This window comes from Nothoprocta perdicaria, unplaced genomic scaffold, assembly GCF_003342845.1.
Source record: "Nothoprocta perdicaria isolate Ctin4 unplaced genomic scaffold, notPer1 scaffold_120, whole genome shotgun sequence".
Classification (NCBI taxonomy): Eukaryota; Metazoa; Chordata; class Aves; order Tinamiformes; family Tinamidae; genus Nothoprocta; species Nothoprocta perdicaria.
This window is the reverse complement of record NW_020454317.1, coordinates 1,105,721-1,129,827: the sequence shown is the minus strand read 5'-3', so window position 1 is coordinate 1,129,827 and position 24,107 is coordinate 1,105,721. Positions and strand designations below refer to the sequence as shown.

The window sequence follows — 24,107 nt, the reverse complement described above, 5'->3', positions numbered from 1 at the left end:
ATCCGCCGCGCCGCTCGCGGGGCCTGCCGGGAAGCGCCGGCGTCACGCCAGGCCCCGCCTTAGCGATCAGAAGGGCGCTGGCCATTGGGCAAGAGGTTGGCGCGCAGCGGGGCTGCCGGGCGTTGATAGGGCGAGGCCAGGGGCGGGCCGGGCGCTGATAGGGCGAGGCCAGGGGCGGGCCGGGCGCTGGCCGCGCGCGCCGTTTTGAGTGCTCGGGCGGGCGGCGGCCGCCATGTCGTCGCCCATGTCGTCGTCGCCGCCGTGGGAGTTTCACCTGCCGCTGGCCCCGGGCGACCTGCTGTGCGGCGGCGGGCCCGGCGGCTACGTGGTGCAGGAGGTGCTGCCCGCGCGCGAGCTGGCCGCGTCGCTCGCAGGTAAGGGCGGAGCCGCCTGGGTCCGGCCCGGCCCGGCCCGGCCCGGCGCGCGGCCCTCACGCGGCTCCGCCTCCCTCCCGTGTCCCGCAGCGTTCCGGGCCGCGGTTCGGGCGCGCGGCGCGCTCGCCGTGCTGCAGCACTTCGACACGCTCTACAGCCTGCTGCAGTGAGTAGGGGGCGGCGCGGGGAGGCGGCCCCGGGCCTCGCCTGGCGCCCTCACCGGCCCCGTTTGCTCCGCAGCCACTTCGAGGCCGTGGGCGCCGCTGTCAAGGAGGACGCGCTGGAGCTGATGGTGCAAGGTGGGTATGTGCCGCGCGGGGCTGCAGCGGCGATAGAGGAGTCGTTCTCCTTCGGCAGCTCGATGATGATATAAAGGCTAATGTGACTCACCAGCTGGGCTGCGCGCTCGGCCCATTCCACCCATACGGGTCTGTAATCTTGGTGGACAACGCGGAGCTGTGCGTGTTCGCTGTAAGGGCAGGCCGACATCAGCTCCCCATACCCGGGTSCCAGGGCGACGTGTCCCTGGGACGCGCCAGCCCCGAGCGAGCGCGTCGGAGCCGGCGCGGGYGGTGGGAACAGGACAGGCGAGTGTCTCCGTGGTTTGGGTTGTGGGGTGCAGCCCATTACAGCCGGTGAGATGTGAGCACAAATCTTTGGTAATCTGATAACTGCTCGAAGCCCGAGAAGGGGGAGGTTGTTGAGGGGCCCAGCCGGGTTTGCTCATGATTTTTCAACATCTCTCAAGTGGTCTCTCGTCATTCCAACGACCTTCCTGCCGTCTTGGGTGATTCTGGCCTGAGCCACGCGGACCGCGCTGCTCACCTCAATGCTCTCAAGATGAACTGCTATTTGCTGACCGGTCTGGTGGAGGCCTTTGAAATGGAAACCTGCAAGAGTGGTCTGGTGGAGCTGGATCCTAGTGGAAAGGTAGGTGAGGAGACTGAGGGGGAAAAAAACCAAGGTGGAAGTGGATATAATCTTGTTGGGCTCTGCAGTTCAGCAAGAATTGAGAATTGATGCAGTGCTGGGTTTACTTAAACATGGTACAGGCGAGGATGGTACCTAACATGGAGCACTCGCCTTTGTGGAAAGCAGCCAGAGGGACAACACGTTTTAAAATGTTAACAAGGACTGAAGTACCCAGACTTCTATTTGCTCTTCAGTGACTGGCTGGCGAGTCCTTAATGTGACAGTATTTTCTCAAGGGCTCTGTTCTGTGGCCAAAGATGACAGCGACTTTCATTTGACATAAGTATGTAGGTTTCTTAAACATCTCTRTATACGCCCCGGTGCTCTAGAGTTTGACAGTCAGCTTCATGCTTAAGGGAAGGAAAACAGTGAAGCTGTGTTACTTCCCAATTCCCTCTTCAGAACAAGAAGAACCGCGCTAAAGCCTCTGGATTCGCCTGGGAAGAGGAGAGGGAGCCACTCATACGACTGCTCACGCAGCTGCTGCAGCTTGATCTCCGCCGACTTTGGAGTAGTTTGGTGGTGGAAGAAGAATTTGTCAGGTAAGGGGACTGCTGGGAAGTGACAGGATAGAGTGGGTGTAAGGGTGTGTTGGGTGAGAGTGGGTTGTGGGGAAGGAGTTAATTGTTAAGCTTGCCTGTGAGCTAGTATTACAGCTCTCTGGCAGATGGTAGATGGCAGATCTCTGGGAGATTAAGTAAAGAGCTGTTGGGCAAAAGCAAGTGTTTAGGAACAGCTTTCCTCACGTAGGTCTCTAAAATTAAGATGCTCGTGGTTCAGTTTCTCAGGGATGCTGGAGAATGCCTCTGGTTTGAGATAATCTTAGCTAGGGCGATTTGCTGGAACGGCATGGGTGTGATGGTGAGGAGGTTGACTGTCTTTCTACTGTGGTTTTAGCTTAATGACTGGAAGCTGCTACCGTATCCTGGAGAATCCAAGCATTGGTCTGCAGAAGCATCGAGCCACGCGGGAGGCAGTGACCCATCTGCTTGCTGCGGCTTTGGTTCACTATGATCACATGTTCAGTGAGTTGCTGCCTTTCCTCTTTCTTCCTGAAGTAATTCCCAGTTACTTTCTCTGATCTCTTTCACCATCCTCATGTGTGAAAGGTGCCACTCTGAAGATCACGCAGATGCTACAGCACTTTGAACATGTGGCCCCAGCGTTTGCTCAGGCTGTGAGCCTCTGGGCTACAGAGTATGGCTTGAAAAGCATGGTGGGAGAACTGCTGAGGTGAGAAAAGTGCCCCAAGGCTTGTACTTCCACCTCTGGCAACCTTGGGCACCSTTTTCCTTGTTCCATCTCTCTATGCAGGGAAATTGGACAGAAATGTCCACAGGATCTGGCCCGTGATGCTTCTGGAGTCARGGGTTATGCTGTCTTTATAACCGAACTGGCTGAACAAATCCCAGCTGTGGTGTTGTCCCACATGAGTGTTCTGCTCCGTCACTTGGATGGGGAGGTACGTTTTACCTGTCCAGAGGAGCTGAATGGTTGAAGCAGTGCTAGCTAATTTTTCTGTCAGAAAATAGAACTTTTTTTCACAGAGATGAAGAAGCTAGCCCTTTGGGATAAATTCTTCCCTTTTCAGAAAAAAAGTATAAAAAAAATAGAAACCATGACATCAACTCTTAAGCATTCATTTCCATATACTAGATAAAAYTTGATGGTGCTCCCTTGTCTGAGATCCTAGTTGTTGTCTCTTATTCTTCAATACAAATGAGTTCAATGGTTCTGGTTGTGTTATTTGTATTAAAATGTGCATAAAAACTGTAAGTGTCTCTGATATCAGTCCTTGCACCCAGGTGGACAGCAGGGCAGGATGTTGTTCTCTCTCTACCTGGTAGGCACCATGTTTGCCTAAGATAAATAGATTCTCTGTTACAGCCTTCATATTAAACTCAGGGCTGTAACCTGGGACTTGAAAGGCCCAAGCTCTGGGCCATCCTTCCCGTTTGCATATCAGGTCTTTCTTGCCTTTTTTTTTATTCACCCCCTTCTTTTCTGGCAGAATTACATGATGAGGAATGCCGTTCTGGCGGCTGTGACAGAAGCCCTGCTGAAGGTGCTGAACGGCGACAACCTGGAGGAMGGTGCCCGGGGTACTCGGGACCAGTTCCTAGACATCCTGCAGGCCCACGTCTGTGACACCAGCGGCTTCGTGCGCAGCCGGGTGCTGCAGCTCTTCACTCGCATCGTTCAGTGCAAGGTAGGGCCCTGCTGCGGAGGTGATGTTCTCTCTGTTATCACTTCACTTTTCGTTTTTTTTATGGAAACTTTTGTTACCTTCTTCAATGGCAATACCAGGAAAGGTATTTGCTGTGTGCATTTTGTATGGTGACCAATGTTCCTTTCTTTTCCTGAGAGTCTGAAGGTGCCTAGGGCTTAGGGAATGGGGGACAGAAAGTGCCTGCTGCCTCTCGTTACCTGGAGAGAATAGAAGGAAGATCACRGTCCATGAGCTCTTTCTAGATGTTGTCAAGGGAATAGGGGAATGTTGTTAAGTCCCTTAAAACGCAGACTTTCTAAGTTCCATGATCTGTGCTTTTCAGTACATAAAGTAGGACAGTGTGTACATTTAATAATATATACATGCAGTAAAATAAGTGATGTTTTGTTTGCATACCTAGGCTTTCTGGTTACCTTTGTCAATGTTGTTATTGTGCACTAGGCCCTGCCTTTGACTCGATTCCAGTCCGTGGTATCTCTGGCTGTTGGGCGTCTCAAAGACAAATCTGTGGTGGTGGTGAAAAATGCCATCCAGCTGTTGGCTGCCTTTTTGTCCAATAATCCCTTCTCCTGCAAGGTAATTGTTGTTATCGTGCTAGATAATGCTAGATTTGGGTTCACTGGCTTCTTGGAAGGCCAGCATAATCTTGACTTACCAGGTGGGAGCCTTCTAGTTTTCCCATCTTTGGGTATTGCATTGCCTGTCTCTTCTATCTTTTGGTGCAATTGACAGCCTGCTTGGCCTTTAGCAACCTAAYGTCTTTATTGTTAAGAAAACATTGGTTTGATGTGAATCAAACGTGGGCTTTCTCTCCATAGGATTAGGCATTAGGAAATGCAGGATAGAGGTATAACTCACTGAACAGCTCAATATTCTCCTGAGCTTCTGAACCTTTAAAACTGGCAATTTACAGCAGTAAATTCCATTCTGGGATGGTGGCTGAAGTCTGTTATTCCAGTTTCAGGAAATAAAGGATAAAGTAACATATTTCTTCTGTTCTTGCTAACTGCAGTTGAGCTGTACAGACTTGGTCGAACCACTCAAGAAAGAAGCGCAGAAGCTGCAAGAAATGAGGAACCAGCGCAGAGCTACAGCTGGTAATTCCCCTTCTTCCTGTTTCCCCTTCCCAAGGTATTCCTTGTGTTCTGGACAGCAGGAGTCCCTATGGGCTCATTCTTCACTGTCTTGTATTAGCTCTCAATCTTGAGTGGCTTTTTTCTCGGACCCTACTCATGTGAGACAGTGAGGCCTGATCACCAGGAGTGAACGCAAAACTTTTTTTTAATGTATACTGGAGTAATGAAAGAAGCATAAGAATGACCATACATAGGTCARCCATCCATTTGGCTTAAGTATCCTGTCTTCAGGGCAAGAACTGAAAATATTTATGAACGTTCTCCCAGRTTTCTGTTATCATTGATTCAAGGACTATTTGAGCCAGAAGTTGGGTCAAGTGGTAATTTGCCACTGATGGCTTTGGAGCTTCTGCTGCCTACAAAGCTGTTAAGAAGCACGTTATGTTTCTCTCTGCAGTCGTTTCTCCCTTCAGTGCTTTCTCTCCTGTTGCAAAGAGTCTCCTGTCTGTTCTTACTCCAGCWTGAATGGGTCAGTAGTGGGAATAGTGCCTGCATGTGGAATTTGGTGAGGAAAAAAATATCCCAAAAACATGGGGACAGAAAAAAATGGGGAGAAAAAAATCTTCTTATATTCCAGAAGAGTTTCATCCCTCCTTAGATGTCATCTGAGTCTCTGAATTCCTCCTTCCTTCATAGCTGCAACAGTCACCCCAGAGGAAGAGTGGGAAGCGATGCTGCCGGAGATTAGAACTGTCGTGCAGGAACTCCTGCAACCACTGCAGGGAGAGGAAGAAGAGGTGCTGGAAGTGGAGGCAACTGCAGAGGAAACATCAGAGCGAATTGCTTGCCTGCTGAGGAAGCTAAATTACAAGTAAGGAGTCTATACGGGTTGAGAAAGGRTTTATCCAAAGTGATGTGTCAGCCTCTGTTCACAGAAGGCTTGAGCATAAAGGAAAACTTTTAAGTTGCCTCAATGTTTTGCTACAGAGTGATCCATGAGTGCTCAACACAAGGTGCTTTATTGCTTTCCCGTGTGTCCAGGGCAAAGTGTGATGGTTTCTGTTGTGTTCTCGCCTATCTTGTTGCTGATGTCTTGTTGTACAATGTCACTATCTAGGGATGCAGTTCGCCTTACGCAGAAGGCTCTGTGTCAGTTCCAGGACCTGGAGCCCTTCAGTGGCCCCAGAGAGGGAAACGAGGAGGCTACAATCCTGGATGTTCTGAAAAGACTCTACACAGGTAAGTACTCCAAACTAGTCTTGTCTAAGTCGAAGCTGATACCAAAACTAGACCAGAAAATGTCCAYAAGGCTGTGTCCCCTGTCAGAAGCTGTCCTCTGGGGCTTAGTCTGCATGTACTTAACAACTTGCAGGGCTATACCAGCCCTGCATTGTTTGCTGTTACAATGACCTGGCCTTTTGGATGGGCCATATTTAGTCYCATTTCATTACTGGTTGAGAGTAGTCCCGTTTTTTCTACTAAGATCATATTTCTTAGCTCATACATCTGCTGAAGTTAGTGAACTTGTGGTTATCCACTCGCATCTTCCTGTCTTGTCTGGATTTGTCCCTAGTTCTGCTTTCTGAGCAGGTGGTAGCACATAATACTTACTCCTAGTTTTTCTTATCCCTCCTCCTGCCAAACCTGTTCACATTACAAATGTTGTTGATGTGCAGGTTTATGCCCAGGTGAGAAAACCGAGGATCCCCCACGTGGCAGCTGTAGTCCTGTGACCAAAGATGGTGCACTRGAAGAGCAGCCTCAAACAGATCTGGTAAAGCAGGAGATGTTGGTGCAGTATCTGCAAGATGCTTACAACTTCTCAGTGAAAATCACAGAAGCCCTGGGTCTCGTCAGCAAGATGATGTATGAAAACTCTGTCTCAGGTGAGCGAAGTGGCCACTATGTTCACTTTTCTGTGTTAAGAATTTCCAGGTCTCTCCCATGAGCTTTCAAGTAGATATAGGTGTGATAGGGCTCCAGAGGCTGGAGAGAGTGCCAGCCCTTTAAGCAGATGTTGTAGTGGCTCATGGGGTGGTGAAACAGCGGCACCATCTGAAGGGTGGCTGGCAGAGGCATGAGAGTGCTGTCCTGGGGCTGTGATTTAGTGGCTATGCTCGACTTAGGACAGGGTTTTAAGACAAAAAAAACTTCCTCATCTCTCATTTCCCTACCCGTTGTCTCACATAGTGAGATAACTGTGTGGGAGAGTTTGAGCACTACAGCACCCTGCTGTTCTCCAGAGCTTTGTGCAAATCCATCTGGGATTTCATTGGTGGTCACTTCACTCCTATTTTACCCAAAGGAGATGTGTCAGCTTTTCCTTCAAGGCTTGGGTGTTGTTGGCTGTGTTGGCTGGTAGCAGCACCAGTGTGAATGCCTGGGCACGGTCTCCTTATAAACCAGCTGAAGTTGAAAGCTGGGACGGTGCCCCTCAGCTTGGAGCTTCAACCCCTTTTTGTTTTGTTTCTTAGCAGTTGGGGACCTTTTTTACTAGCTTTCCATTTCCCTCTTTTATTATCCTATAGTGTAGGGAAGGCAAGTTGCATGTCTGGATTTTCAGAGATTTTTGGCAAAAATTTCCATTCTGTCTGCACCAAGTAACCCTGTGTAATAATGTCAGAAGTTTGTCACTTGGGCTAAGGCCAGCCAGCCTGTTCCTTCTCCAGCAGTCATGTGCTGCTGTGGTGGGGGTCTCAAGGGATGGGTGTGCTCAGCAAGTTGCTCAAAGATGGAAGTTGTAAGGATTAGGTTTTATTTTTCTTTTATAAATATGTGCCTTCTCTCTCAGTTTGGGGAAGGGGAAGCCTACCGCTTGTCTTGAATACAAATACTCATCCCGTAGGCACACATTCTCTTTATTCAGATGTCTTGCCCGTAGTGGTTATAAGCCTATTAGAGGTCTATAAACAGGCTGTTGCATAAGCCCTCTCGTAATTACTGTGGCTCTCTTGCGAATCATCTCCCACACTGGACAGCTTAGTTCTTCTTGTCACAGCCTTGGGCTGGGACTTACATTCAGCTGCTTTGATCCGCTGTGAGCGTGAGATCTTTTCTTCTGCAGCTGCCGTTCTCCAGAATAAAATTTTGTCCTTTCTCAAATGTGGCCTCTGTGCTCTGTTCCTAGATATATCGTGTTGTATCAATCTCTAACACTGTTAACATCTAGAGCATCTAGATCTCYGTATTAATGTCCAGATTCTGACCTTAGCCTTGTGCAGACACGAACTGTAACCTTAGATGCTTTCAGGGCTAGCAGTGAGAGCTGTGTGCCTAGGCATTTGTTTTAGTGTTGCCTGTGGTGAGGAGAAGGAAGGAGTCGGATTCACGTAACTCTTCTTCCCTCTGCAGTGGTGCAGGAAGCCATCGAGTTCTTTGTGACGGTGTCGCAGTTCAGCGTGCCGCAGGCAGTGCTCGGAGTGCGCAGGATGCTGCCCCTCGTGTGGTCCAAGGAGGCTGGCGTTAAGGAGGCCGTGCTGAGCGCCTACAGGCGGCTCTACCTCAGCCCTGCTGGGGATTCGGAGAGGTAGGGGCTCTTTGTGAGGATGCTCTCTCCCTTCTTTTGGGTTGTGTTGCTTCCTTTGGGCAGCTATTGGGATGGGTATAGCCAGGAAGTAAATCAAAGCTGCTACACTTCACTGCGAGCTGAAACGTGTGATTTGCATCAGCTGGTAAAGAGGCTTTCTCTCGGGGCTGTTACTAACACTTGTGCAGCTTCAGAGGTTCTTCCAGGTATCCTRATGTTCCTGTGGAACATGCTGCTGAGATTCTGCACTTGCTTTGTCTTAGGGTTTGCGTGTAAGAAGTTTAATACAGCACAACTAGGTGTAAGAGCTGATGGAAGAGGAAGCTGATAACTTTTTGAAGGAAGCTGGATTCAGTCACTCAAATTTAATTTTCTGTTGACTTTCACTTGCCCCTAGTTTCACACAAAGCACCAGACCAAGCATCAGGATGTGGTTGTCCAGATGATCTGGTAGGGTCGCTGTGTGCGACTGCTGAGAGTTTGTCATGTCAGCTGGATTCTTCATTGGCAGCAAGCAGCTGATTTTTGGATACATGTTGCAAACCCAGGCAATCAGTGTTGCTGTGGTGTGACCTCTTGATCAGAATCTTCACTCACCCTCCTTGGCAAGGTTGTTGCTCATTGTCTGTTTTCTCCTTCTGAGTCGTAGTCGTTGCTGGGATGAGGAGTGGTGAGCAGTGTGCTGTGAACTTAACAGTCAGCCCTCTTTACAAGAGCTCAGGTTTGCTGCTGACCGGCTCGGGTGCTGGGTTTTTAGTCTCAGTGCTGGTGTTCAATATGTACTCTCGCTCACTCTATTCAGGACCTTGCTTTCAGCGATTGGGGAGAGTGGTGTTTCCATTCATAATTCATTCCAATGAATTTTGATATTGCACATCTCTGAGGATGTTATTGGGGTATTTACTTGTCGCACATCGCTGTTGTGTGTTTCAGTGGCAGGCAATGGGTGCCACTTGCGTGCTTGTTTCCTGCCACTGGAGAGGATCTGCGTCTTGGGCACGTGCCTTTCACTCTCTCCACCACTTGCCACGTGCATATCCTGGTAGCTGCACGTTCCCTGACGTAAATAAGTGTGATTCCCACCAAAATGCATTATACCATGTCCCGGCCCATCACCYGGGCCACAAGAAGCAGCCTGTGCTTCTTGATTCCTTTTGATAATATTTGCTAGAGACAGCTTTCCTGCAGTTTGAGCTCTGGCTTTATTCCTCCAGAACTGGATAGTCTTTCTCTGTGCCCAAAGGAGAAGGGTATTTTGATGTGTGGCTGGGGCAGCTGGAGGTGGTTGGCAAGTGCCTCCCTGGGCCTCGCTGTGGGGCCCCGGGAGGAGCAGCGAGCGCAGCAGCGTGCCTGGGGCAGGGGGCTTCTGAGCCTGTTTGTGCTCGCTTGAACTTGACCTGGGGGGCTTGTGGAGGATTCCACAATTGGAATGGTGGGGATGGTATTTTTCTTATCTTCAAGAATCGACTCTGCTGTCACAGAATGGTCCTCAGCTCTCTGAATGGGAAAGTAATCATGACACTTCCATTTTCTCTCCCCCCCCATCCCCTCTCTTTTTTTTCTCTCTCTTTCTCTCCTGCTGCCTCYTCCACCCCTCTCCCTACAAGGGCAAGGGCCCAGAGCCTGGTGCGGTCCCTCTCTCTCATCATGGTGGACGCCTCGCTAGGAACATTACAGTGCTTAGAGGAAATAGTGAGTACTTTCTCCCCTGGGTTTAGTTTGTATTTGTGATCTTAGATCGCTGTTGGATTTAAAATGGTACTTGTTGCACTTAAATGTATGTATTGGTTTGGGTTAGGAAGTTCATCTGCCTCTCCCTACTTGTTCCTGTCATTTCGTTCGCAGATCTCGGAGTTTGTGCAGAAGGATGAACTAAAGCCTGCCGTGACGCAGCTGCTGTGGGAGCAGTTCACAGGGAAGTGTCCGTGCTCGCTGCTGGAGCGCCGCGCTGCCGTGCTGCTGCTGGGCATGATGGCGCGGTGAGCGCGGGCTGGGAGAGGGCCTTGCCCTGGGGCTCCGTCCGCTGGGCCCTGCTTTCGCAGCCTCCGAAACCGTAGGCACATCTCGGGAGAGCGAAGGCTGGAGTTGACGCTGGTGCAGGGGGTTCCACCAGCGTGATGGCTGAATAAGCAAGAGGATGATACTTYGTGAGGTTTCTGTTTTCCCAGTTCCCGAGCCCAGCAGCCCTTGAGTGTGTAACTTAGCTGCTGCCTCCTGGTCCTGCCTGCCATGGTCCGTTATCAGTCAAAACCCGACCTGCCTAGTGGAGATCTTGAAGCTCTTGGCCCTAGAGGGGGAGCCATTTCCAGGTGTCACAGCCAGCTCCAGAACTTGAGTATTAGGTGTATTCTTTTCAAGGAATTTCCCATTCCAGGTACTTTCAGTAGAATTCTAGACGTAAATGCAAAGTTACTTTGCTTCCCTGCAATAATGAGATTTAAATAAAACGGTGGATTTTAGCAGTATGGCGTGAGTTCCGGGGGTAAGTACGTGTATGTGTTGGGGTGCCCTTCTCATGAATCCACTATATGGAGTGACACACAGCTATCTGTCCTATGGGTGTCTACTAGGGATTTTTCAAATCCTGTGTTTAAATGAGTTAGATCCTGTTCTTACCCTCTTCACTCTATTGGCTGTACAAGGGGGACAGGCTGTTTTATTGCCTTTCTCTCCTCCCATAGACACGCAGTGGGGAACAAGGTGTTAGATTTCACCCGAGCTGTTCAGCCCTTTTATACTTTCAAAGGTTTCTCTTTGCCCTACCTTTGTAAGTTGTGATGCTTTCTGATAAGAAAGAGGAGTTAAAAATCTTGTTTCTCTATAAAGAGGAATTACGCCCAGATTTTTCAATTTCAGAGATGCTGGTTTTTGTTTTTAGCAGGATACACGTTATACTTGTTTCTGTGAAACTATAGCTATATTTCAAGTCATTTGGTGTTCTTTCTCGCTCTTTCTCTCTTCCTCCTCATACTCAACCTTTGTCTTCCCCACGGCACAAAGAGTATCTGTCTCTTGGTTGTACGTGTTTACTGTAACCTTTCAGCAGCAACTCACATACTAGCCCCCATCCCCTCCGTTTCACAGAGGCAAGCCAGAGATCATAGGTAGCAACCTGGATGTCTTGGTGACCATAGGTTTCTCTGAGAAGGTCTGTGAAGACTACCGCCTGGCTCAGGAAGTGTGCAGTGCCATCTCCAAGCTTGCCAGCAATTCTAAGGTGAGGCTCTTGGCGCGTCCTTGAGGTCAGAATAAACGTTGTCTGGAAAGGAAGAAAGAGGAAGAGCAGTTTATACTGAGAAGGGAGAGATGTGATAAACGCAGCATAAAAAATAAGGATTTTGAAATAAAATGGGCAAAAGACATTCAGCAGCACTGTCTGGAAAGCCTACCACAAAGCATCTGTTAAAAATATGTGCATTAGCAAGGAGGCAGAACTTTTCAGTTCAGAGTTTTCAGTGCACAAGAAAACACCCTTTTCCTTCTAGTAGCCTTCTTCAGGCCTGCAGTTCTAAACTGGTTTGTCTCCCCTCAACCATGCAGCCGTTTTTTCCTGCTGCTGTTTTAGGTATGGTGGTGTGATTCTTTTGCCCTCCTTGATATTTGSGAGCTGCTAGCTGTACAACTTGATATAAAACATTAAAGGCTTTCAAACTTGCCTGTTTTGAGTGGTAGCCTGTCAGATGATTTATTGATTTGGGAAGCAATTTGTAAGCTTGTTGTTTTCTTTTTAATGCACTTGTRAAATTGTAACATTTCCCTGTTTTCTGACTTGAGCACTTGGGACACTTGATTTTGGAGTTCCTCTAGCATAAAGCATCCCTGCTTCATACAGGACAGCTGTTCTGTTTTTGTCCCATCCACTGGGGCCATTGTGGCAGGTTTCCCCTGACCCAACATCTTTCCAAGAGTTCAGTAGGGAGGTTAGACTTGCAGTGAGTTGAGAAATTTTGTGTTGAGCTGCTGAAAGCTGTTAGTTTCTCAAGCAGTAGCTTGTTCAGGCGAGTTCAGTACCTTGGTCAGTCGGCTGCTGCTGTCCTGGGATATCTTGGGCACTGTCACACTCGGCTTAATAAGTCTCTGGGTTCTCTTTTTCCCCATCTGAATTACAGAGGAAGTGATTCAAAGCATTTGTGTCAGCCCAARTTGAGGTTTGAAACAAAACCTTGTGGTTCTGGGGTAACCCTAGGCAAGGGCATCTTGTTGCATTACAGAAAACACTGGATAACTCCAATTATCCAGTTTGGTGCTGTGTTTTCCTTCTCCAGCATTCCTTGTGGAGAATGAGGAAATAACATAACATGATTTCRAAGGAGTCATTTTGGTTTGGAGGGAGGTAGCAGAACCGTTCGGGTTGGCTCRGGTTTTGGTTGGCTTTGGCTCCTTCTGGCTGAGTTTTGAGTCGGCCTCATACTGCCAGTGTCCTCAAAAGTGACCGCGATGGCCCTGCGCGTAACTTGTTTCCGGCGGGCTGGATGCCCGAGCCCYGAGCTCGCCGGGGTTTTGCCTAGCCCCGAGCCCAGAGGCAGGCAGGGTGCCGGGGAAGGCCCGGCTGGCTGCGCGCTAAGGGTAGCTAACTCCTCTCTTCCCTCTGCAGCCGGCGCTGGGCAGGAACGCGGCCCCTTTTCGGCTGCCGCAGAGCCACGCGCTCTTCAGCAGCCTGAGCGAGGCTGTGAGCAAAGGTGAGCGCGGGGGCGAGGCAGGGCGGGCGAGACGGGCCCTGCTGGGCTGCCGTGGGTCCTACCTACGTGGCCCCTCTTCCCTCACCAGGCTTCGCCCAGCCCAGTGGCCACTGGATCCCTTTCATGGAGGCTGCAATAACACTTACCTACCAGCTGGCGGAAGGGGCAGAGGAGATTTGTGCTCGCATCCTGCACGAGTGCAGTCRGCAAGCTCTGGAGAAGCTGCAGGATGCTGATGGGCAGAAAGCAGGTGAGGAGGCTGCTGGAGGAAGTCTGCACCCATGGCTTCTTGTTCTATGGCCAGGTAGCCTGGAATACTGGTGGGAGGGCGCAGAGCTGAGCTCATGAAGCTGTTGGTATGGGAGGATGAGAATGTGGAGCAAAAGTGGTCTGTGGAGCATGGGGAAGCAATGTAGGATCGATGGGATTTTGTGGGAGCTGAGGTGGGGAGGAATCCACATKGACACTGAACTGTAATAATTTTTCTCTGCCAGAGCCAGGGGCTTCTCCCAGCAGTGTCGCTGACGGCGCGAGCAGCCTCCCTACCTTCCTGCTGATGCACCTGGTGTCCCTTGTGGGCCAGGTGGCCGTACAGCAGGTAGCGTATTTGGAAGTGTGTGTGAGCACCGAGCTGYGCAGGCGTCGCATCCTCGGCGAGGAGCAGAAGGCCAAGCAGCAGCGCCCTGAAGGCAGCGCAAAGAAACACAGACCCCAGGTGAGAACTGAGCTTTTTCCTGTGGGCAGTTCTTTCCAGSTACTGGCTACTCCCCGGCAAACCTGTGGGGACCACCGTGCTGAGGATGTGCGAGATCTTGGGTGATGGGAGCTTTGGTGTAGAACTAAGCACCATGTCAGGCCTGACAGGGAGAGCTGAGATCTTTTTGACTGACCTTGTTCAATAAAACTCTCCACCCTTGGGCATTGAACAGGGAGAGTACTGGAAATGAAAGGTCATGTTCTGGCCTTGTTTATCTTCCTGTTCCCAGTAATTATGTTCTTTCTCCCCAGCCGCTCCTTTCTTATCCTTGCAGTCTCTTGCCATAGCTGCAGGCGATAGAGAACATCTGCCTGCACCCTCTGTTGTGCAGAGGGGCTTCTGGAACCTCAGTCCGCAGGGCTTGAGGATCCTGACCTCCCTCAGACATAACGATGAAGTATCGAGCAGCAGCCCTTTGAAGRGACTCAGTATAATAGAAGCCCTCTGTTTGGTTAGGTCTGCCTCAGAATGATTTCCAGAATGCATTGAGACTGATTCCTTGGGTCAGAGAGAAGGAAAGTATCTTGTATTTCAAGACTTGATGACTTATATTCAGTCTTGGTAAAATGCTTACCCTGCTGTGTCCAGAAACACTGTGCTTTATTTCCTTGTTCACCCTACTCATTAGTCACTGCCATATCTCACATGGGAGGAGGTTACTTGGAGATTTTTCTAGAAGGAGCAGCTGGATACAATTTTGGTCCTTTATGCAAAACCCTTGTCACTTTCCTTGTATTGTGTGTGTGGTCTTTTGTGGGCTTTGTTAATTGTTTTCCCCTGGTACAAGGTTTTCCATATTCATGTTCACAAAATCACCAGTTCAAAGGCTGCTTTGATTTTTCTTGCYTCTAGAATTTGCAAATGCCTTGAGATGTGTTGGAGTCTGGTCATGGTGGTAAACTGATTGTCATGTCCCACCTTAGTAACTTAAGAATTTTTTTTTGACCCCTTTTGTGTCCTGCAGCAGGTGAACTGACAAATTCCCAATCACCCATCATGACTTCATTCACACTTGGGGAAAATTGGCTTTTAAGACTCTCCATCTTTGTTTTTTTTTTTTTTTTTAAGGGGGAGGGTGGGCAACATAACCCATTCCTTCAAAGTCTTTGTTTCTACACAGAGCACTGGAAATGAGACCACAATGGAGGAGGAGCTGGGCCTCGTGGGAGCCTCGGCTGACGACACGGAGGCTGAGCTCATCCGCAGTATCTGCGAGACTGAGCTTCTGGATGGTGAGTGTGGCTGCCACCAGAGAACATTGCCCCTGCCTGCTGTATGTGAAAGAGCAAACACGGTGCAAACAGCAGCTCTGGAAGACTCTTCCCTTCAGAAGGGAGCTGTAGATTATTTTCTTCAGTGTYAAATTTGTTGTAGACTATCCATTTCACTGTTCTGCCTCTGGTCTTTTTAGTGGCAAAAGTGAGCTACCCAGTATGTGTAGTTCACAACTACACATGGATTCCTGGAACTACACAAAAGTTCTGGGAATTCTGGGAAAGACAAAATAAATTTTAAAAAAGGATGTCCGAGCCATGCTCAGATATATCTGTTCTTTTCCTCCTCACTGTCTAGACAAACACCTGATCTCTGCCTTTGTTCCGCTGGTGCTCAAGATCTGCAACAACCCCGGGCTCTACAGTGATCCAGCACTCTCGGCTGCTGCCGCCCTGGCTCTAGGCAAAGTCTGCATGATCAGGTAATGTCCAGCCATCGCTCTTCACRTTCTCTTCCAGCTCCGCTGGTAGCTAGAACATAAGCAAATGTTGCAGCTCCTTCACTGTGGAGAGAATAAACACAAAAGAGCACTCTTAATTTTTGTTTTGTCATAGTAAGTCCTCTCAGAATTATGGGACAGGACTTTGTTATTGTCTTTTTCTTCTTTTCTCYACCCTGTCCCATCAGCTCTGAGTTCTGCGACTCCCACTTGCGCTTGCTGTTCACCATGATGGAGAAGTCCACTCTGCCTGGAGTGAGATCCAACCTCATGATTGCAGCAGGAGATCTGGCCATCCGCTTCCCCAATCTGGTGGAGCCTTGGACACCACACCTCTACGCCAGGTAATGCTGTGCTTCTTGCAACAGGTGAGGTCGCAGGTGACRGGGAGCACTGTGGATGGGTGACACTGGATCTCTGGAAGGTCAGGGTGATCCAGAAGCCCAGATGTGAAGACAACAGAGCAGGGAGACGGTGGACCTGGGCTGTGGAGCAGATCATTAGGGGGTACTGGTAGTTCCGAGACACTCAGTTACTGACTGTGGTAACTCCGTGTTCCTGTCAGGTTGCGGGACCCCTGCCAAAATGTGAGGCAGACAGCTGGGCTGGTCATGACTCACCTCATCCTCAAAGACATGGTAAAGGTGAAGGGGCAAGTGAGTGAAATGGCAGCTCTGCTCATGGACCCGGAGGAGGCAATCGTGGGACTGGCTCAGAACTTCTTCAGCGAACTCTCCAACAAGGCAAGAGGATGTTTGGGGAGCTCTGTGTACAAGAGCAGAGGGACTGATGGAGGTTGGTTGATGAGGCAAGTTGGGAGTGTTGAGGAAGTGTGTTAGTAGCTGGAGCAGCTCTCTGTCCCTCCTCTGTATTGCCTAAACGGTGGCAAATACAGGAAATCTTGCAAAATCAGTTTTATTTTAACCCTGATGCTGCTGAAAGTGACCTCATCCATTCACATCAAAAGGCAGGCTCCAAATCTGCACTACATACCTTTGTTTTTGTGTGGACATCTGGTGCAGGCTCTAGACAGTTTGCTGCACTTTACCTTTAGGCCTTGCAGCTGTCTTCCCCAATTTAAGGTAAGATATCACCTCTGAGCACTTTCAGAGGTTTTTGGCTGTGTGACACAAGCCTAAATCTGAGGCAGTTACAGTTCAAGCAGACAGAACAGCAGCAATTGTCGCCCCTTTGCTTCACCTGGCAGTCTCCGATGGGTTCAGCTGGCCGAGTATGGCTGGTTTCAAGAAGCCGATGGTTTCGGGCAGTAGTTTGGGGATGGACAGAAGGAGTTTTAGATGAGCAGTTTCTCTGGCTTGCCTCGGAGCCGGACGAGCTCGGGTATGTCACGCAGAGCCTTGTGTCCCGCACAGGGCAACGCCATCTACAACCTGCTTCCGGACATCATCAGTCGTCTCTCGGATCCCGAGTGCGGTGTGGATGAGGAATCCTTCCGCACTATTATGAGGTATTTTGGAGAAAATCGCCTTTGTCCAGCGCTCCGGCTGTGCAAAGCGGGTGTCAGACTGGGCTAACAGAAACTGCAGCGACATACACAGATGCTTTTCAGTTTTTCTCCTTGATCATTTTCACAGGCTGTATCTAAAATGGAGGAATCATCACTAAAGTCACAGTTGGGGCGAGGAGAGACTCCATAAAGAGTTTTTCCATCAACTGTTTCAAAAAGATGCTCCTTCTAGGAAAGGAAAAGCCTGTTGGTTTTAACATGTAGAACATAAATATGCAACATTAGGAAAAGAACACGGCAGTCTTTAAAGACTTCTGCCCTCTTTGTCATTTTGATGGCCTAACAGATTTTTGTAGTAGTATTAAATAAGCTGTAGCAGAAAAAGAGTAGAAAGTAGAGGTAGTTGATTTTCTTTTATCTTATTTTTTAAAGAAGCTTTCCTCTGTCGTGYAGAGAGCTAGTACAGTATCTCAATCTGAGGGCATCTGTTGCTTATGGGGAGCACAAAGTATGCACACTGAGGTCCGCATAATTTTTCGTAAGACCTAGCTTGGCTAATACAGAACCTCTTCAGTGAGTGAATTACACACATCTTCCACTCATCTCATATTGTTAGCTGTGTGAGTTTTCTTTCCTGAGTTGCCTGAATCCCCATGGATGCAGAGCACACTAGAACCTCTAGGGATTTTTCTCCTGGAGTCTTTCCATCCATGAGACATAGAGGCATTGAGGAAGAGGTGGAATTTTGGAAAGGCAGGAATTGCAAGGCACACAGGAGGGCTATTAATGCGGGTGAAATTGAGACCAAATATAATTTATGGCTCCAAGAATATACAAATGTTTTGCTTCAGTCTTCAGTAAGCCGCGTAATGTGAAATGGGAAGGAAGGCAACATATGGCTACTGACAGTACATGTGTGTGGGCAAGTTAGCATCTGAAGTGGAAGCAGATCTTACAGTCAAACCTTGGGAAGATGACAAAAACAAAAAGAGGACACACAGCTCTCATTTTATTTTTATTTATTTTAAACTTTGTTTTTAATATTCTGAAACTGGAGGTATTACCAGAGACATCACCACAGAGAATAGATGCCACGTTAGGTTGCAGGAGGGGTCAGTGTGGTCAAGGCAGCTATAAATTCACTTAACCAACTTCCAGCAACATATAGAGGGAAAGTGGGAGGTACAGGACAAATAAGCTATGATGATTTAAAGAAGACAAGTATTGAATTAGTCTGAAGGTAATTAATTCTACAAAAGAGAAAAGTGGTAGATCTGATCATCTCTTAGCACACCATGTGYTATGCTGTAGAATGATAGTTGAAACTGGTCTAGTTTCCTGTATAACATGATATAAAAATGGAAAGCATAGGGTTTAACTTTTAAACTCAGGCAAATAAAAGCACAGGCTAGGGAGGAAGCAGTGGCTTATGCTCCAGGGATACTTGCCAGATTGGAGAATAAGGAGGCATGAAAAAGCAGAGAGGTAGTGAAAACTGCTGATGGACAAAAAGTGGGGAGCATCACTGTTAAGAGAAGCACTAACCTGTAGAGAACGTAAGGGCTACAGTAATAAACTGAGATGAAAAAATGAGCAGAAAAAGAATAGGTATTTCAAAGTTACTGTTCAACCCCTGCTATAAAGCTACAGCTAAAAAGTTGGGTGAATTCTTTTTTAAGCAGCCGTGTGTGTCCTTCAAGCTTACCTATAGGAAAGTGCTGGTAGTGCCTGTGAGACACTGTCTGCAGCTGTGTCACCGTTCTGGCCGCTTGGTTCAAGAAAGATGAATTGACACCGGAGCCAAAGCAGAGGAGGCCTTTTGAGGACAGGGTCTCCATTCTGTATCTGAAAAGAGAAAAGTGAAGAAGTTTGGTGTGCTGGCTGTAAATGTAAGAAACAAAGACCAAGCGAGGACAAACTTAAAGCAGTTAGATCAAGGGCAATGGCAATTTGGCTGAGATTAAGCTAAGGGAGATGCTGGTAAAAATCAAAGGGGAGGCCAGGTGCCTCTGAAGCATAGAGAGGTTACCCAGTGAATTTTTGTGAGGATGCCATGGAAAAATAAAACAAAAATAGCAAAGGAGGAGCACTTGGGAGAAAGGCCAAAGGCAGCAGCGCGTTCCCGAGCCGGCCGCCCCGCGCGCTCCGGAGCCGGAGCGGCGGCTGGGAGGGTGACGCTGCGGCCTCCCCTGCGCCGTGCAGGGGCCTCCCAGCTGCTCCGCTTGAGCTGCACCGCACACCCGCCTCTCTGGGCAGCTGCTCTCGTGCACATCTGCTGTTTGCATTTRCCCTATGGCATAGGGGCTGTCTCCCAGCAGGGACCTTGATCACTGTTCGAAATATGTGTAAGACTTGGCTCTGGAGAAGCTACAAGCAGATGCACGCAGGCACGCTGTATACCTCATATGTGGAGGGACACCTACCTGATCCCTGGGTCGGATCATGCAACCATCCTATGGCATGTGTGTGTGTATATACGTGTGTGTGTGTGTGTGTGTGTTTAGTTTTGTTTTTACTTTGCAGGCATTTGTTCTCCTATATCACAAAAGATAAGCAGACAGAGAGTTTGGTGGAGAAACTTTGTCAGCGATTTCGGACTGCCAGGTGGGTTTTGATCAAATAAGTCACCTGTTTCTCAAGAATTGTTAGAATAAACTTACCTCTACACAGTGGTGCTGAACAGACTCCCTGCATATTTCCCATGTGGCAAGGTGACAAATGTTGACTTTTTTTAATTAGCTTTTTTTCCCTCCTACCTAAAAATGCCTGAATAAATATATGTAACTTGAATGGCTCCTCATCTGAGTGCCTGTTTCCCAAGCACTCGCACCCCCACTGCGTCCCCTGCCTGCCTTGTGCTCCACRTGGGGTTCAGGACCCATCCCTGGCTCTGGGACGTTGCTTCTGAGGGTTTTATTGCTAAAGCCGGAGAGCAGGGAGGCCAACTCTGCTGATGCAGACAGACTTTTTTTTCTTCTTTTTTTTTTTCTCTTTTTTTTTTTTCCCCTCTTTTTTTTCTTTTTTTTCCCAAGGAAGATCACAGAAGTTTGTGTGCTTCTCTGTCGTATATTTTGACTATCTTCACTTGTCCTTCTGCTCTCTGGTGTCCTCTGCCTTCACCCATTCCCATGGTTTCCCTTCTGCCTCCCTGTGACTTTGCCCTTGAGGCTTAAGCTGTGTCTGCTCATCTTGGCCACGTGTACCCAGTAGCTGGGCACTGACCTGCTCAGTTGCCTTAGGAAGCTGAATATTCCCCAGAATTGGGWTATGCGGATTTTGTTTCCTGAGCTGGAGTGCAGAGTGAGCCCCCTCTCACCGGTGTCCCCGGGGCACTACGGGGCTCCTCAGGCTGCACCTGTGAGGAGCCGCGCGCGGGCAGCCGAGCAGTGTCCGAGCGGTCCCGTGCCGCAAAGAGCATCGCGCTCACGGGCACACCGGTGCAGGGGCAGGCTCTCATTCCAGGCTACAACAGGAACTTYGGGGAAAAGATTTTTCAGCCGCCTTTCCCTCTTTGACATTTCTGGAGTTCCAGACATAGCTACATGCCAAATGTCATTGAGCTTAAGTGTGGGAGCAAGGCCTTGGGGCTGCAGCCCTGTTCTCCACCCCCTGCTTTGCACGGTGCCTTCTCAAAGAGTGTGTGGAAGGCAGATTCTGGCCCTTTGCTTTGCACATCGTGGTAAGAGGGGCTTTGGTCTAGTTATTCGTCTGTCACTGTGAACTGTGTTAAATATGTTAGTTGAGGCTCTTATTATTATTAATGGCAGCTGCCACTGAAATCTGAAACTAATCTTCACTTTGATAGCGCACTCCGGTAATTTCTCACTTGGTGTTTAAGGAAAATTGCAACTTCTGTGCCTCTCACTGGCCAGGAGAGAGGGGGCTTGAAGTACAGTTCTGACCTGAGACTACCTCCAACACACAAAAATCAGCAGCTGGGTTGTTCTGTCGCTGTTCTTTGGTTGAAATACGGCCCTTCAGGAAGAGCCCTCACCTGGCTGAGCGTCTTACCCCTCCCAGCTTACAGTAACTTCTGGCACTTTAAACAAGTGACTGTGCTCACGAGCAGGATAGTGACTGGTTTTTGTCTGATAGGGACTACTAAGCACAATTAAATCACTGGATCTATGGATTAGTGTTCCTTGATAAGCARTTGATAGGGAATGGCCCTCAGAACTGCAGGAAGTGGCACTCAGGTATTTCCCTGGGTGCTTTTCCCCCACGAAACACAAGCTTTAGCTTGCTTTGCTGCAGCTCAGTTATTAGTGTGTGATGTGTTTATCCTTTGGTGCCTTCACGTCTGATTCAGTCTGTCTTCCCCAGGACTGAGCGTCAATACCGGGATCTGTCTCACTGCCTTACTCTGCTTCCCCTCACGGAGCGGGGCCTTCACAAGCTGCAGGATAACTTTGACTGCTTTGCAGACAAGCTCCAAGACCCGGCTGTCTACAGCTGTTTCCAGGCTGTGCTCCTTCGGTTCCGCAGAGCAGTCAGCAAGACYGAGTCTAAGGTGAGGATGGGGGAAAGGCTCCAGGCCTTTCCTGGCCTTTCCTTGTCCTTTCCAGGCTAGGACACCAATGATTGCTTTCACACCCAAGGACTGGGAAGCCTTGCAGTTTTCCATATGAAGTGAGGCTGCTCCTAGCCCCTGACAAAGCAGCAGGCATCCTGGTGGCTGTGCTGTTGTGTGGTATTTTCCTCTGCCTTCCCTGTGTCTCTGTGTTGCGCCTCCCGCAGGCTCTGGYGGAGGAGCTGGAGCAGAAGCTGCAGGCTCGGCACAACCGGGGCCTGGATGCGGCCGAGCCGGGCCAGGAAGGCAGCGGGACSCGCGCGCCCGAGCCGGCCAAGCAGCGGCCAGCGGGAGGTACGTGTGGGCCTGCACCGCTCCTCCCCATCCCGTCCCACGTCCCCTGCAGTGGCCAGGGCTTCTCCTTGCCCTGGCAGCCAGAGCTGCCCCTGCTTCCCTCCTCCGCAGGCTCCCAGCGGCAGCCCTTGAGCGCAGCCAACAGGACCGCCGAGGAGTCCTTTGTCACACCTCCTCCTCGTGCACCCCGAAGCTGTAAGCGTGCCCAGAAGCGGCGCCCACCCAAAAAGCCCATCCTCATCTTCTCCAGCGACGAGGAGAACAGCTCTGAGGAGGGTAGGGCACCGTGCGCGTGCTGGCGGGGCAGAGGGCCACGGAGGCCGGCCTGGCTCCCGCGCGCGTTCCCGTGGGCAGAGGGCCGCCGTGCAACACGCACCCGCGGCCCTCTCCTGCATCRGGGCCCAGGGAAGCGCGACCACGGGGCAGGCGGCCTGCAGGGCCTTGGAGCGCTGCCCACGCAGCCTGCACGTGCTGCCATTTCAAGGTGCTGGTCATTGACACACGTTTTATCCTCTTAGAATTTGCAGCAGAATTAACCGAGGAAGAAACACCCACAAAAACAACTCCCATCACCAGATCTTCAGCCCGCCGGCTGCGCTGAGGGAACCATCTGCCACTTTCTTTAAAAATAAAAGTGATTTTATGCAGTAGTCTTCTTTTAACTGCTTTGTAATCATGCAGCACTCTAAATCAAGACAAAATGGAGTTTTACACCAGGCTGAAAGTATTCAAATGCTGACTTCTGATATTTTTACAAAGAAAGGCAATAATTGACGTGGCTGCCACTTTCGCTGCTTTTACCTCAGAAGGGATTTGCAGGTGTGAGAAAACTGCCCTGATAGGAGAGTTTCCTTAGGGGGAAAGTTGTTGGTGAGTTTGGAGGGTGGAGCTTGTTTGCTTAAACGGAGTACAAAAAGCTGACTTGATAATCTGCCCCTAGTTGTGTATGAGGCTGTAAGTCCCTCATTCTGCTTCTGTAATGCAAGACAAATTTAAAAATGTGTTTGAACCTTGTTGAGCTTTGAGAAAAAAGAGCTGGATCTTTTCCAYGGGGAAGACCTTTACAAGAAGGGGGGAGGGATGCAAAGGGTACTTAACAATTCAAAGTGAGGGGAAGAAAAAATACCCCTTAGGAGGGGCTCCAGCCTTGTCTTTGCTGAGTGCTGCCATCTTCAACKCAGAGTTACCGAGTGTACTGATATAACAGTGATTGGCTCATGGCACTTCTGGAATGACGCTATGGTGCAGGTAGCTACAATTCACATAAGCTCAGCCTTGTCCTACAATGACTACTGCACCACTGCTCAAGCCACTCCTCGTCCTGCCAGGAAGGGCCCTAGCTTTGATGAGCAGCTCTTGGCCAGGCCTTGTTTATGCTTTAACCCTCCTCCTAGCATTACCCTCCTCCCAGCCTAGGAGTACAGAATTGTTTCCTCTTGCGTGTCCTCTTCCCTGGTAGCTGCTGCCCGTGGGGCGGGAGGGAGAAGCTCCCTCCTCCCAGCAGGTCCCTGCAGCTCCGGCCCAGCCTCTGAGGCTCTGCCCTGTTGTGCAATCGCTGCGGTCATTCCTGCTCCAGCAGCCAGGAGAGCCTCCCCGCGCGGCTCAGCCGGTACCTGAATGGATGCAAACGCCTTGGCAGCTGCAGGAACAGACCCCCAAGTGCTGCCCCGTCGCCCCTYTGTGGGGCCGTGTTTGCTCGTGGTGGCACGAAGGTGGCGCTGGCCCTGCGTGCCCGCTTGAGCGGCGGGAGCTGATGGCTCGCGCCGCGGCTACGCAGCGCTGCTCACCCGGAGCAGCCCTTTGCTGCCTCCGTCCGCCCTTCCGCAAGGGCAAACGCCGCAGAGCCAACAGCTCCCAACCCCTGCAAGCTGCCCCTGCGCCTCAGAAAGCAGTGCCGTCCTGCTCACGGGGAGAGAAAGTCCCTTGCTTGGAATGAACGGGGAAACACAAGAAGAATTTGCTGCCTTTAAGGACAAAAAAAGAGTAAGAAGAGTGAGACACTGGAACAGTGTATGGGCCACGAGAGGATGACAGCGCGGTGCAGCCTTCCTGCGTGCTGCCTGAAGGCACCTGCTCTGTGGACAAGGGAGGCAAACACTTACACAAAGTGGGGCAGAACAAAGCAGAAGGAAGTGGCRGCTGAAAATCTCCAACATCCCTGTTCCTGCAGGGCGAGTCTGGAAGAACAGTGTTCAGATGGCTAAACCTAAATGACGGTGGAGAGAGAAGGGGGTAAAAGCAGCTCCCCAAACCAGGCGGCAGATGCCGAACGCGACGCGCTCGCCCGCTGCGAGCCCCGTGACTGCCGGGCAGGATCCTCCCCCGGCTGCTGTGGGATGTAGCCAGGCGGCAGCACCCCCACGCGCTAAGCTGCAGCAGGCTGGCAAAAACAAGAATCAGAGCGCTCCAGCCCTGCTGCCCCACTTCCCACCCTCCCTAATGAAGAT

General features: G+C 50.0%; 2 protein-coding genes and 1 non-coding gene across 4 annotated transcripts in view; 2 read left to right on the top strand and 1 right to left on the bottom strand.

The window, feature by feature from the left end:
• The window catches only part of MRPL51 (mitochondrial ribosomal protein L51), a 1,069-nt gene extending 835 nt beyond the window's left edge, over positions 1-234 (bottom strand). The window contains exon 1 of the mRNA XM_026054279.1: positions 201-234. Within this exon, the coding sequence (XP_025910064.1) occupies positions 201-234 (34 nt within the window). The remainder of the gene's footprint in view (positions 1-200) is intronic.
• NCAPD2 (non-SMC condensin I complex subunit D2) lies at positions 202-22,307 on the top strand. Of its 2 annotated transcripts, none has more exons than XM_026054299.1 (31): positions 202-374; positions 465-540; positions 615-673; positions 1,123-1,304; positions 1,749-1,888; positions 2,244-2,371; positions 2,456-2,579; positions 2,661-2,808; positions 3,358-3,555; positions 4,018-4,152; positions 4,589-4,673; positions 5,349-5,523; positions 5,770-5,891; positions 6,341-6,538; positions 8,004-8,178; positions 9,786-9,870; positions 10,024-10,157; positions 11,263-11,395; positions 12,773-12,857; positions 12,946-13,107; positions 13,352-13,572; positions 14,735-14,846; positions 15,187-15,310; positions 15,517-15,672; positions 15,894-16,071; positions 16,702-16,796; positions 19,320-19,400; positions 21,120-21,306; positions 21,534-21,660; positions 21,772-21,936; positions 22,179-22,307. In XM_026054299.1, exons 1-31 carry the CDS (start codon positions 233-235, stop codon positions 22,259-22,261), a joined length of 4,215 nt encoding a protein of 1,404 aa, XP_025910084.1. In that variant the 5' UTR covers positions 202-232; the 3' UTR covers positions 22,262-22,307. The 2 variants fall into 2 exon arrangements, with proteins under 2 accessions (XP_025910084.1, XP_025910082.1); XM_026054297.1 differs by having other exon boundaries at positions 6,329-6,538.
• On the top strand, positions 731-1,047 carry LOC112960160. The gene has a single exon (XR_003251719.1). It is a non-coding gene; the product is annotated as a small nucleolar RNA U85 (small nucleolar RNA).
• Positions 22,308-24,107: the final 1,800 nt, after the last annotated feature.